Here is a 24081-nt window from a genome sequence, read left to right as displayed (position 1 = left end):
CCTTTCCCTGCGACGTTCGGAAGTGGCGTACGCGGAAGGAGCAGGCGGCCCGGGTTTCCGCATAGCGAGCCGCTTGCCCGTGCCGTTAGGAGTGTCCGGTAACCGCCGAGCGCGGCCGCGGCCGCCCCTGCGCCATGTTGCGCGGCCTGGGCAGCTGGCTGGGGCTAGAGCGAGCAGGCGAGGAGAAACTGCTGCCGGCCGAGGAGGGGAGTCGGAGCAGCCCTGCGGATGCAGGCGCGGGTGAGGAGCCCGCCGCGCGGAGCCAGGAGCAGGCGGAGCTGCAGGCGGACTCGGACCCGCTCCTCAGCCAGGCCAAAGGACTCGGCAGTGAGTGTCCTGCCTGCGCTGCCGCCGCCCGGGGGAGCCGGGCGGAGGCGACCCGGCCCTGACACCGGCTGGGGGGCTGTTGCACCTGACCGAAAAGCGTGTCCCACCTTCCCCCCCCCCCCCGCCTTCAATGCGGCCCTGGCGGCTCGTGTGTCCCCGCCGCCTTTGCTCCGCTCCCCCGCCGTACGCCCGGCCGGGCCGGCCTGCGACGTAGCGGAGAGCTGTGGGGACGCTCCAAGTAGTGCTTCTCCTCCCCCCCCGCGACACACACCCACCCCCCCACACCCACCCACCCCGCTGCTGGGAGGGCTTCACGCCAGGGGAAACGGAAAAGGTCTCAGTAAAAGAATAGCTTCCCATGTTGGGGGGGTGTCTTGCCTTGGCCACCTCACCTGGGGAGTGGTGCTTATAGTGGTGTTAAAAAGAGAGAAAAAAAAACATAGTGGTTTTAAAGCAGTAAAACTGTCTTTGTATGGTGACAGTAACACAGGGCAACAACTGAAGGAGCAAAGGTAGGACAGTTTAAAGCATGTTTAAGAGTTAGGATAGAAGTTAAAAATAGTTATCATTTTCCTTTAAAGCAAAGCTTTAACTGAACTAAGCGGGCACAAATTGGTTTTAAATTGAATTAAGCATGTTTCTTCTCAGTTCACCAAAGTTAAAAGAAAAATTTTTTTTGCATCTAGATAACTACAACTCTGATGTAGCTTGCTTAGTGATGCAAAAAGGGGAATGCAAGCTTATAAGATGACCAGAATACTCTTTTAAAAAAAAAAAAAAAAAAAAAGCATATCTTTCCAGATGTAAACAGTAATTCAGATCAGGTTAGCTAGTCTGTAAAGTTCTCTCAGTGAAGAATGTGTTAAAAGCCATTCTTCTCTACCCTTTTGTTCTTTGATGTTCCCGTATATCTTCCTGTTTTGCATCTCTTTTAAATCATGTTTGTTAACTGTGATCTATGACATGCATCACTACCGTGCATTTCGCAGGTTGGAGTTTTTCCTACAATGTGCTCCACAATTCTGAAACAGTCCCATGCAATTGATAAAGCTGAAAGCTTGAAAGTGAGCTGATTCTCATAAAGTCCAAAAATGAAGATGTAGTTAGATATTCCTTTTAGATAACAATAACTGACAACAAGAAGTGTTTAAGTGAGTTGCTAACAATTCTGTGCGCTGTTGAAGGATGTTGCCACACTGGAAATCAAAAATCATTTAAAAATCTTTTTGGATGTTTGAAATACAAATCAAGGCATTGACTACAAACATGTCAGTTATCTTTCTTAGAAAAGTTATTAAATGAGCAGTATTTCTTTAAGTTTCTGTTCTAACTATGGGAGAAGTGATGTGAGCATGCAGAATAATGTACTTTGTGAAGTGCTGTGGGTTTTGCACGATTTTTTATGTAAAAATACTTTAACTATTTTGTTAAACTCATCTGTAATAAGACAGGGTTGTAATTAGGTGTAGGCAAGAATAGATGTAGGCAAAATTTACTATAGTAGGTTCTCAGAATTTTAGTTCATACAAAGTGGAACTCCATTGATAAAATGTTTGTTACTAATGCTCTGAAATACTGGATCAATATCTTTTGAAAGCTTAGTCTGAGATGGTTCATGAATGGTTTGCCTTGGGCTTTCTGAACTGCAGCAGATTATCTAAATTGTTCATAGATGCTTGTCTGATTAGTGTTTTAAGTAGATCCTAATCCAGCAGTCACTCTGACTGTGGAAGACAGAAAAAAGACTGAATTTTCAGAGGAAGAATAAGTATTGACCATTATGCATTTAAAGGTCCATCCCATAACAGTAAACACAGTAATCTGTAAAAGATGTAACTCCTTTAGATTCAATTTCAGTGAATTAATTTGCTCTGGAAGTGAGAATTTGATCTAGTGATCCATGGATTTGACGCATGTCTGTGTCCATCCGTGTCTGTGACACAACAGAAGATTGTGGTAGAAAGGTCGTCTTTTTAAAAGCAGTTGGACATTACAGATTTCCCTAGCACATAAAGAATTCTACCAGTAAAACTGAAATCTTGCATATATTGTTTGTATGCTCATTATCAAGTTATTACAAAAGGTAGCATTGCCAGCATAGTATCATCCGTGGTTGGAGAATTCGTCAATATGAACTAAAAATATAAATATTGCTCATCAAATAATCTTAATAGGGACATAGTTTTGGAAGAGGGAAGGAAACTTTCTCGGTCTTTGAAAGTGGAAGCATTGTTTTTCCACCACTAGTTCTCTAGGCCAAGTACTGCCTCCTATTGAGGCTTTATAAGTACCTTAGTATAAGAAGAAATAAGAAGAATACTTGTCCTTAATAGAAAGAAAAAACATTTTGCTCTTCAGACTAGTTTCAGTTCTGGCCATAAGACTGGCAAAAACACTTTGCTCAACTATACCGAGAAGTTGCTATGTTGTAGTGTAACATACACCACCTGCAATGACAAATGTTTCAGGACCTTTTGCATCCGAAACAATTGTATACAAGAAACCTTCCAGGGATGCATAAAACAACAAATAAAGGTTGGGGGAAGCAATCCGGTAGGCTGCTCTCTCCTCTACTGTCATAAGGAGTATACTGTATGTGTGTATATATATATATATATATATATATATAGTGTAAGATAGGCATTTTTATATACAATATGAAGCTTGTGATGTGTGAAGCCTGATAAGAGATACCAAAGATGCTAGCAAGCACTGGGAGGAATTTTGGTTGTCACTATTCTGTGACTTATAAATGGAAGTTATGTGTAGAAAACTGTCTTTCTTAAGGGCTGACTAGACCTCTACATTTTTCAGTACGGATTTGGCAATGTCATTAAGAAAGAACATTTTATAAGCCGCAAAGAACAGCAGCCAGCTTTGCAAAAAGTGACATGACTACTCCAAAGCAATTCATTCTGTTAGTTGTTAACAGCTGTGTGTGTTAAAATAACTCACATTTTTTCACATGCTAAGGTTATTTTTTACATTTCTAACCTATAAGGCAACTTGAATTTTCGAGGTCCTGAAAAGGAAGATACTTGTTTTCTTCCCTCTCTCTCCCCCCACCCTCTGCAACTGCTGTCTGTTTTTAAGTCCCCTATGTAAAAGTAAATTTCTTGGAATAACTGAAAGATCCTTGCTATCCCACATGCTTTGCGTTCTTTCTTATGCCTCAAATATGTCTCTGATAATCACCATACAGCTTAAAAACACCATTACATCTTCCTACAAGCCTAAATTATAGATGCTGACATTGTATATACTGTAATTGTGAAATTACAGACAATAATACATCTGTTTAATACAGTGYTTATGACATAGTGTAACTATCTGAGAAATAAACTAATTCAATATTGTTTTAAGGTACTTTGTCAGTAAATTGATTTTTAATGTTTCTGAAGGTTAATGATTTACATTTTGATGCTTGCCTTCTCAAGTATGTTCTGACCCCTTAGTTAAAAACTAACAATACAGGACAACTGTTTCTGCTATATGGTTCTTTTCTTGCCACCTTTCTTCAGTTCAGCACTGCTGGTATAAAAGATGGTAATTAGAATTTTAAAAAGATGGTAATTAGAGTTTTAAAAAGTATTTTTCTGAATGGCATCAGAATAGCAGTAACAAATRAAGAGCCACATTATTTCTAATGAAGCTAAAAAAGACAATGCAAAGTAGAAAAGGGGCCACATCAAGAGCGATATTCTACCTTAAGACTTCCGAAGGAGTTTGAAGTCTTATCTACCTGAAATTTTTAATGTGTTTGTTGACTCACTTCATGAGACTTTATTGTGCATGTTGATTTTCTTAATTAAAAAAAAACTGTTTTATTCATGTTGCTAAAGCTACTTCATTGCTTAATGTCTGAATACTACTTAAATAATTGAAGTTATAAAAGACATTGCTTCAGAAAATTGATTGGAGGGCAGCATTTCAAAGGCTACTAGAAATGTTTGGTTTAGTAAACAAGTTTAAGGTATGATAGTTTATGGTTTACAGAAATTTTTGATCAAACATACAGTTACATAACTAAATAACAAGAACTAGAAAAGGATAAATAGGATTTTAGGAGTTCTTTGTAGACAAGAAGCTAAGTTAAATGATTCTGAAAGAAGACTTCAGGTAGGTAGCCAAACGTAGAAAAATAAAAGAAATCTAGTAAGATTGGATGTAAAGAGAGATTTTTCAACTCTTTCTCTTCTCATCTGTGAAAGGTTACCTCTTCAATTTTGCCACTGCTGCTACAAAAAAGATATCTGAATCAGTTGCAGAAACAGCACAAACTATAAAGAAGTCTGTAGAAGAAGGAAAAATCGACAGTATAATTGATAAGGTATTTCATTTTTCGGTTACTTGATCTGTAACATCTGCTTGCTTACTGTTACTGGAATGTGTAACAAATCTGGCACATGACACTTTATTTCTTTAAACTTGCTTTAGGAATTCGATGGTTCAAGCGCGGCTATTTCCTGTCATGACTAACAGCTTGACTGAAGTGTGTGTACAGTGTAGACATGCCAAAAACTTGTTAATAGATAACTTGTACATGAAAATGCAGTTAATAGAACAGCTTCTCTGTAAGCTTAATAATATATGCACTTGTTAAAACAACTGACATTAAATATCTAACCATGGTGGGTTTCTTTAATATAATAAAATTACTTTAAAGGCTTACTGTTATACAGTGCTCGCTAACTGAAGAGTTGTTCAGGGTTTCTTCACGTTGTTCATTTTGTGGTCCTTAGCCCTGTTCACTTCACAGCATTCAAGTTCTTACCAGAAAGCACAATTGACTTTCTCATGTATTTTTCTAAAACATTTGTCCCTTGCAGTAGTCATTTGAAAGTTTTAGGAGTAGGAAACAGTTCAGTTTTGCTGTGGTGAGATGGCAGGCAGTTTTGATAATTTTCTTCATGTTGTGACATCTGGTCTATATGTTGAACACCACGCCTCATTGTGTGACTGAAAAGTGTGATGTGGTTTTCACGTGAGCATGTTTTTGTATTGTGCTTATGAAAATGACCTGGTAAAGTTATTGTAAGTCAGGTACAGCTTATGTTTTTTAAAAAAATTTCTTTGCAACTATGTTATATTAAAAAAGCCRCACACACACTAAAAAAGGTTTGCTTTGAAATTAAAGGCATAATAGTTGAAGTTCCACTAATATTTGCATTTAGAGCTCAACTGTTGCAGGAGAGAGAGTACACTTAAAGTTTGCAGACTATTCCAGAGTAGGAAAAGTTACAATATCATTTTCAATCTCCATACTATATTCTGAATTCCTTGCAAGACTGGAAACATGTCTAAGATCCAGTAAGACAGTATTTTGCATTTCCCTTTTGGAAATTTCAGGACTGAAGAGATGAAGAAGAAGCAAAATTATTTAGAAGAAGTATTACTGGAAATCATCTGGGGATTTTTGTTCACCAGAAAATGTATACAAGTCATCCATGAATGCTGTTGCAAAAAGTGTATATATATATATATGTGTGTGTGTGTGTGTGTGTATATTATTTATCACTGTGGGAAGTCTCAAATTGTGCTAACACGTTTCTTTACTCAATATTGCACCTGTGTTCAGTATCCTTCAGGATGTAGATAAACTGGAGAAAGACCAGAACACAGTTTTAGATATGATGACATAGGAGGAAAGGCTGGAAGAATTGGGGTTGTTTTAGTCTTTTTACAAGGGTTAAGGAAGGGGTGTAACAAAGATGCCTGTGATAAACTATCTGCCATTTCTAGTGATCGTTGTTCAAGTAGTAAACAACTTAATTTGCTGCTAATCTTGGGTGAAATAACTAAGATCTTTCCAACAATGCAGATGAGTAAGTTTGGGAATGGGTAACTTAGGATATAGAGCCCCTGTTACTGGAGATTTAAAGCTTTAATTATATGGCTGTGAGGCAAAATTGATCACGTCTCAGCAAAAGAATGAGTTAGATGACCATTGGGGTCCTTCTGAGATGCACATTTTCAAAACGTCTGTATTACTGCTTGGATTTATGTGTATTTGGGGGATTACAACATGTTCAGAAGATTTCACTAATTTKAGTCTTCAGTAGGAGACAACTTTGACCTAAATTTCCAGAGTGAATAGCAGGGTATAAACACACAGTTTCCATCAACTTAAATGCAGTAATGAGTGTTCAGCCCATTTGCGTTCAACACATTTGCAGGTCAGTTCTGTGGAAAAATTAGGTTTAATTGCCTACACTTAAAGCAGTTCTGTTGCTCAGGGATTTAAATCAGCTTCCGGGGCTGCATTCAGTTATTTCAATTAAGACAGTCCTTTCTCTCTCTGCAGTCTTCTGCATCATTTATGACATGTCTTCTGGTTTGACAACAGCTGCCTCCTTTTAAAGTCCTTAGTTCCAACAGAGGAAAAACGAGGTACAATGAGTGAGACAGAACTCTTATGGAGGGAGGTGTATAATGTGATCCTGTAATTAAAAAAAAAAAATGCATATAGAACTGCTTGTCCCTCCCGCTTTGGAAGCATATCATGATGTTATCCTCTGTAAGCCAGTAACCAGGAAATGGAACATTTAATATGCTTTATGAGAGAATCTTCTACAATTCTTAACTAAATTTGAATTCACATTTAAGATGTAAAACAGGAAAGTGTGTGCTCTTTTGACCGAAGTTTGGTTAGTTGCAATGTTGTTGTTAATCAGAGCCTGATCAAAAGGTCTGAAGGGTCATAGGGGAGAAGCAGATTCAATTATAATTGTTGACCAAATGATCCGGCTGTATTTTTGAAGGCATAATTTTCTGTGTCCAGCTGTGCTAGAGGAAGACATTTTTGCCTGGAGCTGCCTTCTTGCTTCTTAGGAAGAGATGCAGGGAAGTTGCTCTTCAGTGCTTTTCAGTTAAACAGCTCACTGACTTAAACTTATTTTAAGTTGATCTAGCTCAGGTACTACTTTTTGCTTGTTTAAGGTAATTTTCCTGCTGAGACAGGCAGTTGGGGGATGTCTGGGAGAAGTAAGGTGTGTTTTGTTTGTTTTTCCCAGCAGTTGTCTTCAGTTTACTTAAGTGGGAAGAGGAAATGCTATAACCTGTCTCTTAAATGCATCTCTGAAGCAAGAATCAGAATTAAGTCAGCTTTATGGATATTGTCTAGGAAGCCCTTAGAGCTGTATAGTTACGGTTTCATAAGGCCCAGTGAGCTAAAGAAACAGCTCACTACTATCTTGTTCTGTCCCTGATCCCGCCACTTATCTCTGCTTCCTCTCCCTGTTCCTGGCTGCTGGCTCCATTGCTTAATTTTATGTTTTTTCAGTGCTTTAACTCACAAGTTTGGCAGAAAAAAAATCCAGCAAAAAGTCTGTGTTGTGCGCTTTGTGGGCAAAGGCAGCTTGGAAGGGGAGGGGAACCATCCAAAGTCAACCCAAGTGTAGTGGGAGAGTGTCAGAGATGAGAGGTGCAACCAGACCCCTACTCCTCTTCTCTCTGACCTCCCTGTCTCAGCATCAGTGAGCTGTTGCATTGATTTGGTTGCCTGGGGAAATAAAGCCTTGCACTTTTTTTTTCCTCCCCTGAAATAAAATACAGTGAGCTTAAGTTTCTTGCTATAATTGGTGTTCATGCCCTCTCTCAAAATAATCATCAAATGACTCTTAAATTTTTCTTATGACTGTATTTTATCTCCAGGTTTCATTGACTTTTTAATGACAGCTATCTGTACGTAATAGCAAAGTTATACTCCCTGCTACCCAGGATACCAGAGTCTACCTGGCATGCTTTTGATCCACAGAATATCTGCAGCTGTGTGTCAGCTGGGAAAAAAGGAGAAATAGACTGAGAAGKTTATTGATAATGCTTCTTTATTATAGAAATAGTAGTGCTCATAAAATATGCTGTAGGTAACTTAGCTACAATTTCTTATGCCTAAAATAGCATTTTCTTTTTTCTGCGAATACCTGCAAATACATGAATTCCCTATTTTGACTAAAAAGCTTGCATACTGGGAAATCAGATTATAGTTTCTATAGCATCCTAAAGCTTTTCTCTTGTACCATGTGAAGTATTTTATTCTCTAAACGCTAAACATTTATATCACTTAAGATCAGGAGGAAACAATGCGATTATTTGCATAACAGGCACTACAGTAGTTCTCTCACTGATGTTACCTTGTGCTGAAATGCTGTGGTTTTTAGCTGGAAACTYTTTTATAGGGATTCACCGTAATTTGGTTTGAGAATTTATATGCTTTTTGGCAACTTGCTTAATTGATCAGTAGATCTCACTCTTCACATTTTTTTTATCTTACCAGTAATTTAAATATTATAGTTTTAACTTCTAGCTTGATTCCTTTTTTGCCTCTGCTCTCTACTGCAGAACGGCATTCACATTGTTACTTCTAGATTATGGCATACTGACTTTGGAAATATGTTTGAAAACACTAAATCTTATGCTGTAAAGTTGTGTGATGCATATAGCTCTTCCATGACCGTTCTCCATTTTTAAGGTTAACTTCAATATAGGGTATTCCTGGAAGTAAGTCCTTGATGAAAATTTGTCAGCATCATAAAAGGAGAAATGATTCAATTTCAGAGATTCACTGAGTCAAACTGAAAATCATACTTAAATTTGACTTGTAAAATTGTTATTGCAATGTATATATTTCCTTAGTCAATCCTTAAAACATGTTGTAAGGCCAAGGGTATATTTGAGTGTTTATAGTGTTTTAAAAAGCTGTTCTATATAGGTCTAAACAGATAATCTGTGTTGTTTGTATTTGATTTGGTAAGGAGATAAGTGTATTTCATAGTATGCTGATGTTCAAATTAAGTTTGTCAACTAGGATTTTAAAGGCAAAATGGAGTGGTTCAGTAAAGGGTAATGTGTGATTGACATGAAACATCTGTGGTTASCTTACAAAAAAAAGATCGGGGATATTAGAATATGACACTGCAATGTATTTGAAAGTATTTTCTGTCTAAACATGAAAAAAGTGAAGTTTTTTATTTCTTGTGGCTCTTTCATTTTTATTCTAGACAATTATTGGAGACTTTCAGAARGAACAAGAGAAATTTGTCCAAGAGCAACAGACRAAAAAATCTGGTACTGTACTTTTTTATTAGGGTAACTGTGCATAAACTAAAGTTTTACTGGAAGCTGAATAATTAAGCTCATTCTGTTTAATGAAACATAGTTATAGCAGAACTTAATGCGTGTTGTTGGGAAAAAAGATGCCATTTTTATGCGAGATTAGTAAAACAATAGTGTTACATTAGTTTAGATTGCTTTTTTAACCAAATTTAACTTACCATAATATAAACAAAGATCAATGTGTTAGCAAAGCTGATCCTTTATTGTTGTTTTGAATTTCAAGTGTGTGTATTATTGGAAGGAGACACACTGATTACCTCTCTTGGGCTTTAGCAATCATGTAACATTTTAATAATAAAATTAAAAACATGGGGTGGGGGTTGCACTATAGTATTTAATTAGTTTTACTGTGGGAGTTGCTGCACTTATATTAAAGGCATAATTGCTCTTTTGCTTTCCCATAAGTCATTTGCTTTGTAATTATCTGTGATCTAAATCCTTCTTTGAGTTATCCACCCATGTATTACTGAGATCAGTGGATCTATTTGAGACTCTAATAAACAAATTTTTTTTCTATGTTACGTTTCATCTTTGGCTTATCTTCTTTAATGTGTTAACCTGAATACCATAATTTGTTACAGTTTGAATAAGTAGTGTCTCTGTTTTTAACATTGAATATGAGACAGTTTTAAATGGATCATGATGAAATTTTTCATACTGTCTGTAGTTAATATGTTAATCTGGCTTCTTCTTGCAGTGCTGCTCATGTGATCATGCTGTCTGTATATCTGTCTTTTTGTTTCTATTAATAAACTTTGACATCTGCTGATAAATACATTTCTACAAATTTCATGAAAATAGGTAGCTGGCTTGACAAAAGAGAGAGAGAGAGGTGGCCTAACTGAAAGAAGCATTAGCATCAGCACATACCTATTGGACATCAGTGAATCCATGTGGGAGAAAGATCTTAAATATGCCAGGTGCATAGGAAACCAAGCTTCATTAGTTCTAGTGCACAAGAATTATTTGTGGACTACTAGCAATGCATCATGATGTCTCTGCAGGCTGAATCAGTATAGACAGTGAAGAGATTAATCTATTTTTGTGCATCTAGATCAGTTCACTTTTTCTGCTTATGGCCTACAGAATGAACTGTTCTGGAAATATCTGTGTAGATATGTAAATCAGATCAACTGGAGTATGCTTATTCAGTGTATAACATGTTGTAATATATTATAAATTTAGAACTTCTTTTTCTCCATAGCTAAGGAATTGCTTCCTTAGCTGATACCAGCCTTCTGGATGTCAAAAAATTGATTCAATAGTAAATTATTCTGAAAACTTAAAAATCAGACACAGTTTAAAGTACGTCTAGAAATTTCTGTGTGCAGACCGCTCAGCCCGTTATACAACGCTGCTTTAGTAACTAAACTAAAAAAATGCAAATCTGAGAACAGTGGGAAGAAAACCCTGAAGTTTTAGTTTTAAAATCAGCAAATCAGAAATCAGCAGCTATTTAAATTTTCTGTTTACTTTTATTAAGCAAAGATCCATTACTAGAGCTCATCTCTTATGCCTTGAGCTTAGTTTAGGATAAAGGAACAATGAACTGGTGTACTGATATATGTGACGTTTTACATTATTTTGTTTAGTGATAGGGTTTTGTATTTTGTATTTAAATGTAATAAAAAGGTAATTATTTTTTCCCCTTTTAATTATAGAAGCAGCAGTGCCTCCTTGGGTAGATAGCAATGAAGAAGAAACAATTCAACAACAAATACTGGCCTTATCAGCAGTAAGTATTGTTTGCTGTAAGATCTGGAATTTTTCTGTCRTAGATATTAAAACTTCCTTTTTTTCAAAGTAAGTTTGTCTGGCATTATTAAGTTATGTATTGTCAATATGCATTTTTTTTTAGATGTCTGTCACTGCACCGGTAACATGCAAGAGTAAATGGGAGTTCTTCCAGCACTGACTTGAGCTAAAGTAGATCCCTGATACAATTTTTATTTATTTTTTTTTAAGGTTATGCAGCTTTGTGCTATTATTAGAAATATGTGGAAAGTGGGATTGCTTTGCTGGTCATGTGTGTTGAATGCAATATCCCTTTTTTGATATCCGTTAACAACTATAATATGTTCTTCAAAGGATAAACGAAATTTTCTGCGGGATCCTCCAGCAGGTGTTCAGTTTAATTTTGACTTTGATCAAATGTACCCTGTTGCAATGGTTATGTTACAAGAAGATGAACTTCTCAATAGGATGAGGTTTGATCTCGTTCCTAAACAGTAAGTAATTTTTGCTGGTAACTATATATCATTGTACTTGTAATATTTCTGCTTTAATATCTGTAGATTACGCTTTCTTCTTTTAACTTCCTTCAATTCTTCCAGTATGTACTTCCACTGTATGTATTTTGTATCTGCTAATTTCAAATACATGGAATATTGTAGGTGCACTGTAGTTTAGCAATTAAAAGAAAAGCTAAAAAGAAGTAGGTCTGTTTGGAATTCAGAAGGACTAAGGACCTGTTAAGATTTGAGTATGAAAGTGATCTCAAATTTTTCCAAGTTCGAGGCGTTAAATTGATTGAGAATTTTTTTCCCAAAGAAAGGTAAATATTGCAACAGAACTTTTCAGATCTAGTGCTGTAATTGACACCCCAAAGAGATTAGTAGAGATAGAGGCCCTCTGAAGAAAGGACAAAAGAACACATTACAGAGACTGATTCTAATAGAAGTAATGCAGGCAAGAAAAACTAGTTTTGAACAGCTAGGGAAAAAGTTCYGTGTTGTAACTGCCTTCTAGCGGACTTAACTAAAAGATAAGTGATGTTTTTGTGCCAGCACTTCTAGCCTGTTCCAGTATGGCTTCTTAATCTCAGTTTTATTCTAGTCCTGTTCTCCTTCCCTACCCAGTCCCAGACTCTGCTCCTTAAGCTTGTTTCACAAGTCACCTTTCTTGTTAAGTAGGAGTTTCCAGCATTAGTCTCCTTGTCTGAGGATGGAAACTGGAAAGTAAACAGCTTTGTGAGCTTCTCTGTCTTAAGTCTTCTCCTTTTGTAAAATTTCATAGCTTCTCATTGTATTTACCCCTTCCCTGCTGTTTCTTTCTGGTCTGTCAGACCTAATGCTCTGCCTGTATTCTGGCTCTTCAGATCTGCTCCAATGCTGTCTTCAGTCTCTGGTCCTGCTATCCTTGCCTAGCCTACCCCATTGCTTAATAGATTTTCTTCTGTTCTTAGTCTCAGTAGGCGCTGTTTGCCTGGACATGAAAAAACAAAGGTAACTCCAGTCTTTCCTCTTTCTTTCTTGACCTACATGGCTTCCTTCCCAAGCTGCCTAGCTTTTTCTGGCTTCTGTTTCTTCAGGGTTAAAACTGGGTCTCCTCCTCTTTGCTGGAGGATCATCAGTGGGAAATGTCACCCAAGAGGTGGGATTATCTTCCTTTTATCAGAGCTGATTGTTTACTAGATGGCAGTTTCTAGCTACTGAACGTCCTGCACTTGCAGACTAGGGCATGCTGAAAGTCATGCAGAAAGTGAAATAGTCTTGCCGCAATCTTAGAAGGGCTTTTGTCTGTAAATCAAAGATACCATTTTCACTTGAGGTCTAGAGAAGATGTACGTGAATATATCTTTCACAATGAGAAAATGTAGGTTTTAGAGAGGAAGTAAATAGAACAGGGTTATTGTTTTGTTGAGTTTGTTTACATGATTTGGAAAGAGGGATAGAACAGCATAATGTTTTTCCAAATATGCATTGCTGCCTGCTGTTAAGCTTTTTTTAAACAAATAACCTGTTACCATTATATTTTCAAGTCCAATGTAACTATCTTGTAAGAGACCAAAATTTTGCGGTTTTTTTAAACTGCATTTATTTCACAAATTTCTAAGTTTTTACTTAAGAGGCAGTTCTTTCTACTCTTTCCCTCAACATGTTTAGTTTTATTTCATCGCTAGTTGGTAGAAGAAACCACATTCCCACATGTAGTCATCAAAACCTGTTTGTTTTCTCTAGTGTAAAGGAGGAGGTGTTCTGGAGAAATTACTTCTACAGGGTGTCCCTAATTAAACAGTCTGCACAACTCACCGCACTTGCTGCTCAACAGCAAGCAGTAGGGAAAGAAGAGAACAAAGGGAGAGAAGAGGATAGTCAACTGAAAGGTATGGAAAGGATTTGTTTTGACATGGCTCATGAAATTGGATAGTGTGACTTCTGTCATGCATGCTGACTATATGCATTGGGTGACATAGAATTTTTATCCTGGGTTTCCTATGAAATCAGGCATCTTGCTGGATGTTTTTGTCTAGTCAGGGAGGAGATGGTGCTCCCAGCATTTTTAACCCATTTTCCAATTTCAACCAATTTTCACAGAATAGTGGAAATCTTGAGAGAGAAAATTTTGTCCTTGGCCTATAACAGCTCAAGACACAAACTCAAGTGGTCTCTGGAGCTCTTTTTTGACCTGTCAGAGAGAAATAGGAGGTACCTTTGGTACATCTGATAGACAAGAGGTGCTAGCCAACCCAGCCAGCTGCCATGCTTGTTGCTCTAGGCTTGTCTCAGCACATGTTCTTTTGCTTAGGCCTCAGGCCAAACAAGTAAGTTGGTGATGTGGAGGTAGGATTACTGTAGACGGGGGAGGCACAGAAGCGTACAGGATGTGGAAAGGGACAGAATGTATTGTAGAAATGGGGAAAGGTGGGAAAGGTGGGGGGACATGAGGCTAGCTGAGATTCAACCTTGAGATGGAAAAAGCCACCATAGGTTAGGTGGTTCTCTGTTATGGTTTCCTCTGTTAGGCTGAGCAGTTTATACGGTGTATCGTTATAGGCCCCCTTTTAGGTCACTGGGCATCTTTAGCCATGTGTAAAGACACTCTGCAAGCAGCGTATGTACAGCTTAAGAGTATAAAACAGTTACTGGCTAACACACAAAAGATACCTAGTAGCTCATTAAATCCTAACTTAAGCTAGATACATTCACCACCCCAATAAGACATCCGAAGAATCTTTGCCAGCCCAGCAGGCATTAGCAGAAGGAGAAAGGTCAGCCTCCACTGCTCCCTCAACAAATTCTCAGATCCCCAAATTGTCATCTTCCATCAAATCCATTGACACTGATGACGCTGGCAGGCTGACAACCAAACGATAAATGTCAAGTTGACTCATTCTTCCCACCCTCCACCTTTTTATTACAACTTTCTCAGGATATTACAACTTTCTATATTGGTATTTTTCCTCTTGAGTCCTTATGCAACTAATGATCCCATCTCTGTAATCCTACTTCAGTTTGTTGTTTCACCTTTCCTATCTTTTTATGCTTTCTCACAGCTCTTGTACAACTGGGCAGTTTTCTCAGTGGTCTAAGCTGACATTACGCAGCTGGGCCTTGACTCCTTGGGCACAAGCAGCTGAATCTTGGGGTGAGGCGGAGGTTGCAAGGTGGCTTACAGAGCAAGGTTTTTGCGTTGCGTAGAAGATACTTTTTGAAAACAGACTGTAGTTTGCCAACAGTTTGGCTAATTCTGTTTCTCATAGATTCTGTTTGAGTGTGTGCGTGTTAGCCCAGGCAAGGCCCCCTTCTAGAATGAATCAGGTAGTTTTCTCTCAGTCAAAATCCAAGCAACACTGACAGGACAGTTCACTCTGGAATCTACTCCAGACAGGAAGGCACCAATTCTGACTTCTTTTATCCAGTACAGTTCTCTGCTGTCCCAATGGGCTGTGTATACTCAGACGTTGCAGCATGTCCCCGCGCTGAACAGCACACTGTCAATCATAAAAACACTGCTCATACTATTTTAGGTTTTGTAAGCTAAAAAAGAAATTATGGCCCATGACAGTATTACGTGGAGCACAGAGGAGATCTAGGCCAGATCTATGCAATGTGGCCACAGGCAGTGGGCTCCAGGGGATGCTAGCCCTTGAGCAGAGTAACTWTTAGCCCACACCAGTGGGCTGTGGGGACCAGGGTTCCTCTCTCTGAGGAGGTCAACAAAGACAGTATAGAGGTAGCCCAGCATGATTTATCTATTTACTGTAATTATGTCATTCTTTTCCTGAGTGTAGTTTAAAGGACCGTTTTAAGCAAAGGAGTATAAAAATTGTGTATTTTATTCTGCACCTTTAATTTAAAAATGTGCCAGTTACAAAAAATGAAGTTGCAAGCTACATGATAGTGARTATTCCTACTGTTTCAGTGGTTTTGTAAGCATGGAGTTTTTTTATTTATACAACAGAGAAGCAATAGAGAAAATAAGATTATATAGGGAAACAACTGAGAGACTTGTTAGAAAATGTTTAAAATATTCGAGTTTTCCTGAGTTGCTTCAAGTTACTTCCGTTTTAAAGTGAAGACTTATWCTGTAGGCAGTGTCTGTTTATTACCTGATGTATATGAGAAATGGCTTTCACTGGCTTGTTTTTATTTTATGTATTAATCTGTTTGGTTACCTACCTGTGCTTCTAAAAATTTTATTCAGTTGTTGATTTTTTTCAGTAGATGATAAAATATCCTAAAAAAAGAAATCCTTGACCTCAGGTTCCTCTCCAGTTACCATTTTGTTTTCATTTGCTCTTTCTGTACATGCCCTGTATGTACCATTTATGAACATTGTTCCAAGTTGCCGCTTCTGTTGGTTGTTGTTTTCTTTTGTGCTGTGTTTTTTAACAAAAACGCTAACAATCTCTTGGCCTGTGTTGACCAATGGAGTATATATCCCATATTTGTACTATCACAGATCATTTTTACACTACTAAAGGTGCTGTCTTTTGGTCCCACCTTGCCTGCCTCTGTGGTAACTTTTTCAGTGGATACTCTCCTGCCCTTTTATGCTATGCTGTAGGATTTTGTCTTTGGTTGACTCTGCCTATCCACTTGCACTCATGTTCTTGTGTAATCTTAACTGTGTATGTGGCCTTGGAGTTGTACCTTTTTTTTTGTCCCCCCCCCCCTTTTTTTCTTTTTTTTTTTTTTAACCCGGTGGCTAGTAAATCTACCCCTCCAATATTCATGTGTCATCTAGTTCTGTATTTTCATGCAAGTCTAACATCCTTTCCCAGGTATCTTATCATCAACTTTTATTTTGCTTGGCCAAACCTGTGAACCTCATTTTTCTTCTTTCCTTCTTTTATATTCATTCCCTGTATTTACTTTAATTAGAAGCCTGACAAGATGGATAATAATATTGTTAGCTGGTATTGTTGTTTAGTGTTGCTGCTGATTTTTTTCATAATTTTTTTTTATCTGTTCATGCAAAACTGAGACCTCCACATCTTAATTGGCTCTTTTTGTGCTTATTCAAATGTTGGCCAAAAAGCAGGATTAAAAAAATTGCAAAGAAAATCATTTTTTCAGGAAGTCATAAATTGGCCAAAAATTATAAAGGAAGAATAGCTTGAAACTAGTGGATAATGTCAACTCAATATGAGCAAAAAAGCCTCAAAGATATTAATTCTTCRTGTATTTCATGTAACTTGGTGTCTGGGTAAAGGAGAGATATTGTATTATTGATTCCAACACAAGCAAGTTGACAACATAAGGTCTTTTTTTTATCAGATACCTCAGAATCTTGCAAGGTGCAGTTTCATGGAAGCTGTGACTTTTTGTTCCTTGTGTAAAAGAGCTATTCTTTAATGTCCTACACCAACTCTTTCATCATAACAAAGTTCTTGTTCTTTACCTTTTAGTGCACTACATTTAGGCCCATTACCTATTCACCTGTTCGTGTCATATCACTTCTATGCTCTTCCCACATTCAGCTCCCATTTTTGTCATTTCCTGACAAGCAACTTGTGTTTTATGTGCAGTTTTCTTTTCTGTGTGCAGCTACCATGAACTCAGGGAATCTCTGATATTTGTATTATTTTGTGAACCTCAACAACTAACTGGCATATGAATGCATTTATATCATTCTCTCTTTTGGGGGGATTTCTTTTTGTGGATTTTTTTCTTTATCTTTTGGGGATTTTTTTTCCTTTGGATTGTTCATTATATCAACTGAGAATTATATTGTAAACTGTTAGGAGTAGTGACTGTCTTCTCCTCTGGTTTCTGCAGTGCCTTACAATAGATCTTTGAGTGTATATATATATATCTTGATGATCTTTGAGCCTTTTAGTCCATAGTGTAGAGAAAAAGGTGACATTTGAAAAGATTTCTTTGCGCTTACTAAAGCATAAGTTCTGCCAAAAGAAATTTTCTTCACAATTGTTTTTAAGCATATTCACTGTGAAGTCTGGTTACTATTAGTATGCTTCCCCTCATCACAGAGCTTCTTATTTGATTTCTGTTTCTGCATTTCATTGCTTCAGTAAACCAATTTCAGAAAATAGAAAGCTGCTACTGTTGTGGCTGATTGGCTCGTCAAATAGACAGAAGTACTTCTGTCATTAATTACAATGCTGAATGTTTCCTTTACGCAAGTTAAACCTGTAGTTAAATGKCCAGTGTTAAACTGTAAGTTCCTAGGACAATGTAACCTTGGTTTTAAGTAGTACAGTATGTAGGTCACATTTGCAAAGCCAAGACATGGCTTTTTCAATGGATGTGTTTCAACTCTGCAGGAGAGACAGGGCAACTCACCCTATTGAACAACAAACCTCTTATCTTTGAGTCATCCACACTCTTAGAAATTGCAATCAAAGAGAAATCTGTTGGATAACACCCAAAGAGTTCTGCTAGTAAAACTTATCATCGCAGCTGAAAACAAAACATATCTTCAGCAAAAGTTTACAAAATGCAATGTTTTTTGACCTGACATGTATCTCATACAATTCAGAAGACCAGTATAGGATGTGCAGATAGGTTTACTGTCCTAATCACTACATTTTATGTAATGGCAAAGATATATTTACTAGACTATGTTTTGTTTGAGTCTGAGTTTTAGCAGGTCTTGGGGGCTGTGAATCATCTGTGTTTTATTTTTGATTAAAATGACCTTTTAGAAGGTTGGATTCCCTAAGTGGTGGATAAAACTAGAAGTAGTTGTTTGCTAGTAACCCTTCCTGATGTTCAGAGTTTCTCCTCCAAGCTGACTGATGTCTATAAAATAGAGTTAATTGCCTTCCATTTTATCTCCATCTGTCTCTTCCTTATATGCTATTTTCACCAAGTTTAATTAGCATGGTTGGTGGGGAGGAAGAAAGAAGGGAAAAATTGGAGATATCCCACATTCTAACAGAGAAGCTATATGCACAAGCTATGTAACCAAATGCCAGGTTCTAATCTTTCTCCAGGTATCAGGAGCTATTTACTTAGAAAGGAGGTGGTTGTAGGAGACGATGCTAGGCCAGCGGTTCCAAACCAGTGCTAATGGTATGCTAGACACTTCAGACTGGTATGTGGCCCAGGGCCAAGTTGCTCTGCTGCGTCTACGTGAGAGAGGGTGATGGAACTTGAGGCAYCTCTCTTGCCCTGTGCGTTGGGCACTAGGCATTGAACAGCCAGGAGTCCTGCAGCCTGCTCTGCCGGGGGTGCTGCCACCCCTGTAGGGGTGATGTTGGGTACAGTAGCAGATCCTCTGCAGATTGGAAAGGGGAGGGAATAAAGAGGGTGTGACAGGAGCCATTGAGTAGATGAGCTGTATAAGCAATGGCAACCACCAATTAAAGAATTATTTTAATTAGAGCTGATCTTAATTTTACAAATTAAACCCCCCAAAATTCCCCCTTCAGAAATTGCTGAGTAAGCAGAAGAGGTCCATCTGGGCACATCACAGTACACGGAGCTGTAAGGTCAGAGCTGCTTTGCACATTTAAACAAATAAAACTGCTAAACAAGCACATAACCACTACCCCAATCTGCCCAGTATGTTAATTGTTCTTGCAACCATATGGCTTTTCATGGCAACTCCTCTACCCTTCTAGTTGCAGGAGGATGAGGAGGATGAGGAGGAGGAAGCCTGGAATGTTCTTTACCTACCAAGAATAAGATCTGTCCATGCATATAAACGATCATGCCCACCTAGCACCATGCTACTAAATTCAGAATGCACAGTAAGCGTTACTAGGAAATTGGGGACAGCTTCTAGGGTTTCTGTTTTTCAGCGATTTCCTTCCTCCCATGTGGAAAGAAAAGGTAAGGCTGCAAAGCACCCTTCTCCTGTGCTTTTAGGGATGTGCATACAGGTGTAGTCTGGTAGATCTAAGAGCTAGCTACTGCCCATGTCTGTAGTGGTGGCCAACCAGATAAGTTTGGGAACTATTCTAGGCAGTAACTGGATTTCAGGAGCAAGTCTACATCTTTATAACGTTATAGATTTTGCGCCCTATGGTGTAAACCATGAGTGTTTTATAAAAGACATTCTTCCTGATTCCCAACTGTTCATATTTCATAGTTATTTGGATCATTTTGAGGTGGGCAGAGCAGTTCCTATGGTTTAACTTTGGATTCAGAATGAGGAAATAGTTTGTTAAATTTGATTTAAAATTAATTAGGCATATAACATCACTTCTCTTCACAGTCTTGTTTTTAGTGCAAATGCTTCACCCATGGCTGAATTCAGTCTTTCACCACGAGGATTCCTTAAAATTGAAAATACAGTGTTTCCTTGTATATTTAATAGCTATGCAGATTAAATGAGATCTTTATATATTTAAATATAATTTACCTTTTTCCCCCCCCCCTTCTTAGAAACAGTACGGCCCAAAACACCACCTGTTACAATAAAGTCTCAGCTCAAATCTCAAGAGGTAAAAATGCTTCTATATTTTATCTGGTATTTAGCATGTGAAACTGTCATTTAATATGTAATTATGCATCCTTTTGAGTTAGTTGTACTATGAAACTGTAATAATATAAATATCTGCCAGTTCTATGTTAACTTGCTGCTGTTCCTGCTGTTCCCTCTGCTGCTCTGTTGTGAGAATATTTGTTTTTAGTATATATACTTTAAAGCTCATTTTTAGTAGAAAAAGCAGTAGTGTATCTGAAGAGTAAATACTTTCATTAGTATTCTCCACACTGTAATAATACAAGGGGTTTTTTGTTTTTGTTTTTGTTTTCCAACTCTGAAGAGTAAGGTGGTTCCAACATGTTTGGATTACAAAGTTTGCATTGTATTTAAATATGATAGCTTCGTTAGAATATAGACTCTCGCACACACATATACGCACACACAGACAGTGTGCCATGTTTTGTCCAACTCTTTAGCAGTAGCCAGCTTAAGTTTAGGACATCTAAATTATGCATTGCCATAGCAACATTATTTTATTGTGAAAATAAGCGCTTTGCTTGACACTGCAAAAACCATCAACTTGGCCACCTAATGACACTTGTTCATTTCTGTGTTGTAAAATCAGTACCAGAGAGCTCTCTTGGCAGAAGCAGAGCTGTGTGTTCATTTGGCAATAATACGTAGTGCACTAAATTAAACAAGCATATTTCCAAAGAACAGTCCTCTCTAAATCTTATTTGTATATAGAAAGTTGTTACTGAATTGTGTTCAAAACTTAATATTAGCCATAGCTACTGTTCTGAACTACTTATGAGTTCATTATTGTTCCTGAAGATTACAAATACACAATTAAAGTTTTTAGGAGAATACAAAAAGGAACCTAGGATGGATAGCAGATTGTTTTCAGTACAGCTATCTAACATTCTTGTCTGTACAAAAATACTCTTTAAAAATGCATTTGTAATGCATTTGTTTTGTTTGGTGACTCTATCTAAAAGGCAGCCACACAAGTGAAAGTATGTATTGGTGGCACTTTTTTGTCCCTTTTTGGATAAGCTTCTACAAAACTATCTTATTATAGGATGAGGAGGAGATTTCCACAAGTCCAGGTGTATCAGAATTTGTGAGTGATGCTTTTGATGCCTGTAATTTGAATCAGGAAGACCTAAGAAAAGAAATGGAACAACTGGTGCTAGACAAAAAAAGAGAAGAGACTTCAGTAGTAGAAGGTAAGGTTTAAAAAAAAAAAAAAAAAAGATAATTGCTTTATCTTAACAGCTATTTTACCACATCTGTTCTTGGGGTTTTTTAATGGTCATAGAGGGCTGCATAATAAGCAGTTTATTTTTTTACCATAATATTTATTTACCAAATAGAGTAATTTTAAGATTGGTTGATTCAGAAAAAACATACTATAGTTAAATTTAGGAAAATAAATTTATGGTTGTTTTTCAAAATGTATGAGACATTTTCTGCGAGGAAATATTACAGAAATTAGTAATAGTTATTAGGACAGTCAAGCCATGTCTCCTGCAGAATGTTATTTGTGAGGAGTTTAAGTCCAAAGAACCTGTAAGCCATTAACATGCAATTTGTTTAGAAAAATCTCAGCTGGCCTTACTGACTTGGACTATGGAATTACCTACCTTCATATCCAAAGTATTATAATAGTAATTATTATGTAATACTTCAAATGCTCATCTCCTCCCCCACTCTCTTGCATATGATAGGTAGAGTCAATTAAAACAGAGATTAACAACACAGGAATGCCTTCTGACTCATTTTTTGCCCTGAAGTATGAAATATGATTACCTTTAACCCTGATTAAATTAACTTGCCTAGCTACAAATGTCAGTGTGGAAAATACCTACTTCTTTTTAAAATCATCCACAATATTTGGTCTTGATTTTTCAGAAATGTTTATTCTACAAACTTAGGAACTTTTATTCATTTCCTGAATAGCACACAATTTTTTTGGTGAGACTTGATAGAGATTGAGTTGATAATAGAGTGAAAGACTTGAATTCACTATGGGAAAGGAGTTTGGAAAAGGAAACTTGTTACAGCTAAGCCATGTATTTGCTTTTTTTATCTATTTACTTTATATCTTTGTTATAGCATGCACACGGGAATCCAGATGTGTGTACTAATTCCTATTTATGGTCAGTCAAAAGATAAAATTTTTTATCTTGATCGTTTCTTTAATTTTGAATGAGAATTTCCATAGAATACAAGGGAAATAAGATTAATTCAATGCAAATTCATCTAGTTCTATTAAAAAAAAAAAAAAGGCAACATTTGATATTACCAAATTGATTCTCACACATCATTTATCTCTTGTAGAAGAGACTGCTGATTGGGAAAAGGAACTACAGCAAGAGCTTCAAGAATATGAGGTGGTGACAGAATCAGAAAAACGTGATGATAACTGGGACAAAGAAATAGAAGAAATGCTGCAAGAAGAAAATTAAGCATTTTCATGAAATCACTATAACCCTAAACTTTTTCTAAAAACTGACATGAAATTCTGCTATTTTGCTTACGAAAGATCTTCAAATGACCTGAAAGAATCTAAAACCATTATAATTCCATATAGGGATATAACTAGTATTGCTGTTCTTTATACGAGCAGTTTCTTCACCATTCTTTTAAAAGAAAAGAAAAAAGAGAAGCACTACAGGTTACATGTAATAATTAAAAGTGGTAAGAGTATTACATGAAGCAACAGTTTAGTGTGAGGCATTCTTAGGTGGCCAAGTTGTTCTACAGAAACACTTCTAAATTGAAGAATCTCAAGTTAAGTTTGTCTACAGCCTTCTGTTTGGGATGTAAAATTGGATGTTGTAAGTAACTTAGCTCTTGAAAATAACTGTATTTCATCACATTTGCACTCTCATCCCTATATGATCTGTAAATGTGTACCATTTATTAAGGTACTTGTAACTAGTAGCTTTTGTGTGTATTTAAGTTCCCTAACATATTTAGCCAAAGAATTTATATAAAATCCTATCAGAATAACTTCTCATAATGTGTTTAAAAAAATACTAATTCAGACTCCAAAAAAGTACAGATTTGTTATTGATCGGGTGATATAACTGGCAAATATTTACACATTTAAATACAAGGATAGTTCCTGCTTGATTTAACCTGTTGTTTTTGTTAGTTCATCGTGTTAAGATACTGCCTTTCCCCACAGAGAGAGATGGTTCAATGCATTCTTTCTTCAAAAGATTGTTATATTTCCATTTAATTTTGCTGTCTGTGTGAGAGCAAATTAAATGTTTCTTCTTATTTTAACTGCTGAAAAATATAAAACTCTGGCTGGTTTGGACTACTTTATTAAATACTGTAGATATGTATAAAATTGGTTCGTTTCTTTGGAGTGAGGGCAGGGTGAGGGGCAAACATACTGAAATATGTCTGACCTTGGCTGGATACTTCAGACTTGTGCATATTTCAAAAATATACTTTGTCACAGTGCATAAGTCATGAAATCTAAATAAAAAGTTTTCTTTAAAAGATTTTTTTGATTCTTATTAGACATCTGAATATTACATATAGTTTCCCCATTAAATTAGTACCTTTATGTATATAAATGAAAATTTAATGTTCTAGTTGTCATCTGTTCCATAAACTCCTGTAACAAAACACCTGTAAGAGTCTAAATATGAAGGAAAAGGGGTAAAATGAAGTAGGACCTACTGAGCACAATTGAATTATATGAAAGTTATATACAGTAAGTTCTGTTCGCATTGGCAATACTCCCTTACTAGTCTGTTCAGGCTGCAAAATGGACCAGTTCTTCTAAATTTCTTAATTTGGAATTTACTGAACAACTTTGCATTTTTCTCAAWTTTTTTTTTTAAATAGAACCCACTTTTACATGTTTTCTACAGTACTTTCCATTCTTGAGCCATGGAGCCAATAAGTACTTCAGAGAATGTGTTTTAAAAAAAAAGAGAGAGAGAGTAAAAGCTTACATATGCTAAATAGCTATCTCTTGTAAAATTTATGAAATCT

The 24081-nt window shown here is 36.9% G+C and overlaps 1 protein-coding gene across 1 annotated transcript; it reads left to right on the top strand.

Moving 5' to 3' along the window:
* Positions 1-36: 36 nt before the first annotated feature.
* Positions 37-23582, top strand: SYAP1 (synapse associated protein 1). Its single transcript, XM_026089612.1, has 9 exons — positions 37-327; positions 4539-4657; positions 9327-9393; positions 11103-11176; positions 11530-11669; positions 13401-13546; positions 20019-20077; positions 21143-21290; positions 22405-23582. The coding sequence occupies exons 1-9, from the start codon at positions 135-137 to the stop codon at positions 22530-22532; spliced, it is 1074 nt and encodes a 357-aa protein (XP_025945397.1). The 5' UTR covers positions 37-134; the 3' UTR covers positions 22533-23582.
* The last annotated feature ends 499 nt before the right edge of the window (positions 23583-24081 follow it).

Source organism: Apteryx rowi, unplaced genomic scaffold (assembly GCF_003343035.1).
Source record: "Apteryx rowi isolate R43461 unplaced genomic scaffold, aptRow1 scaffold_823, whole genome shotgun sequence".
Taxonomy (NCBI): Eukaryota; Metazoa; Chordata; class Aves; order Apterygiformes; family Apterygidae; genus Apteryx; species Apteryx rowi.
Note: the sequence above shows the minus strand (reverse complement) of the source record. Positions and strands in the feature narration are given on the sequence as shown.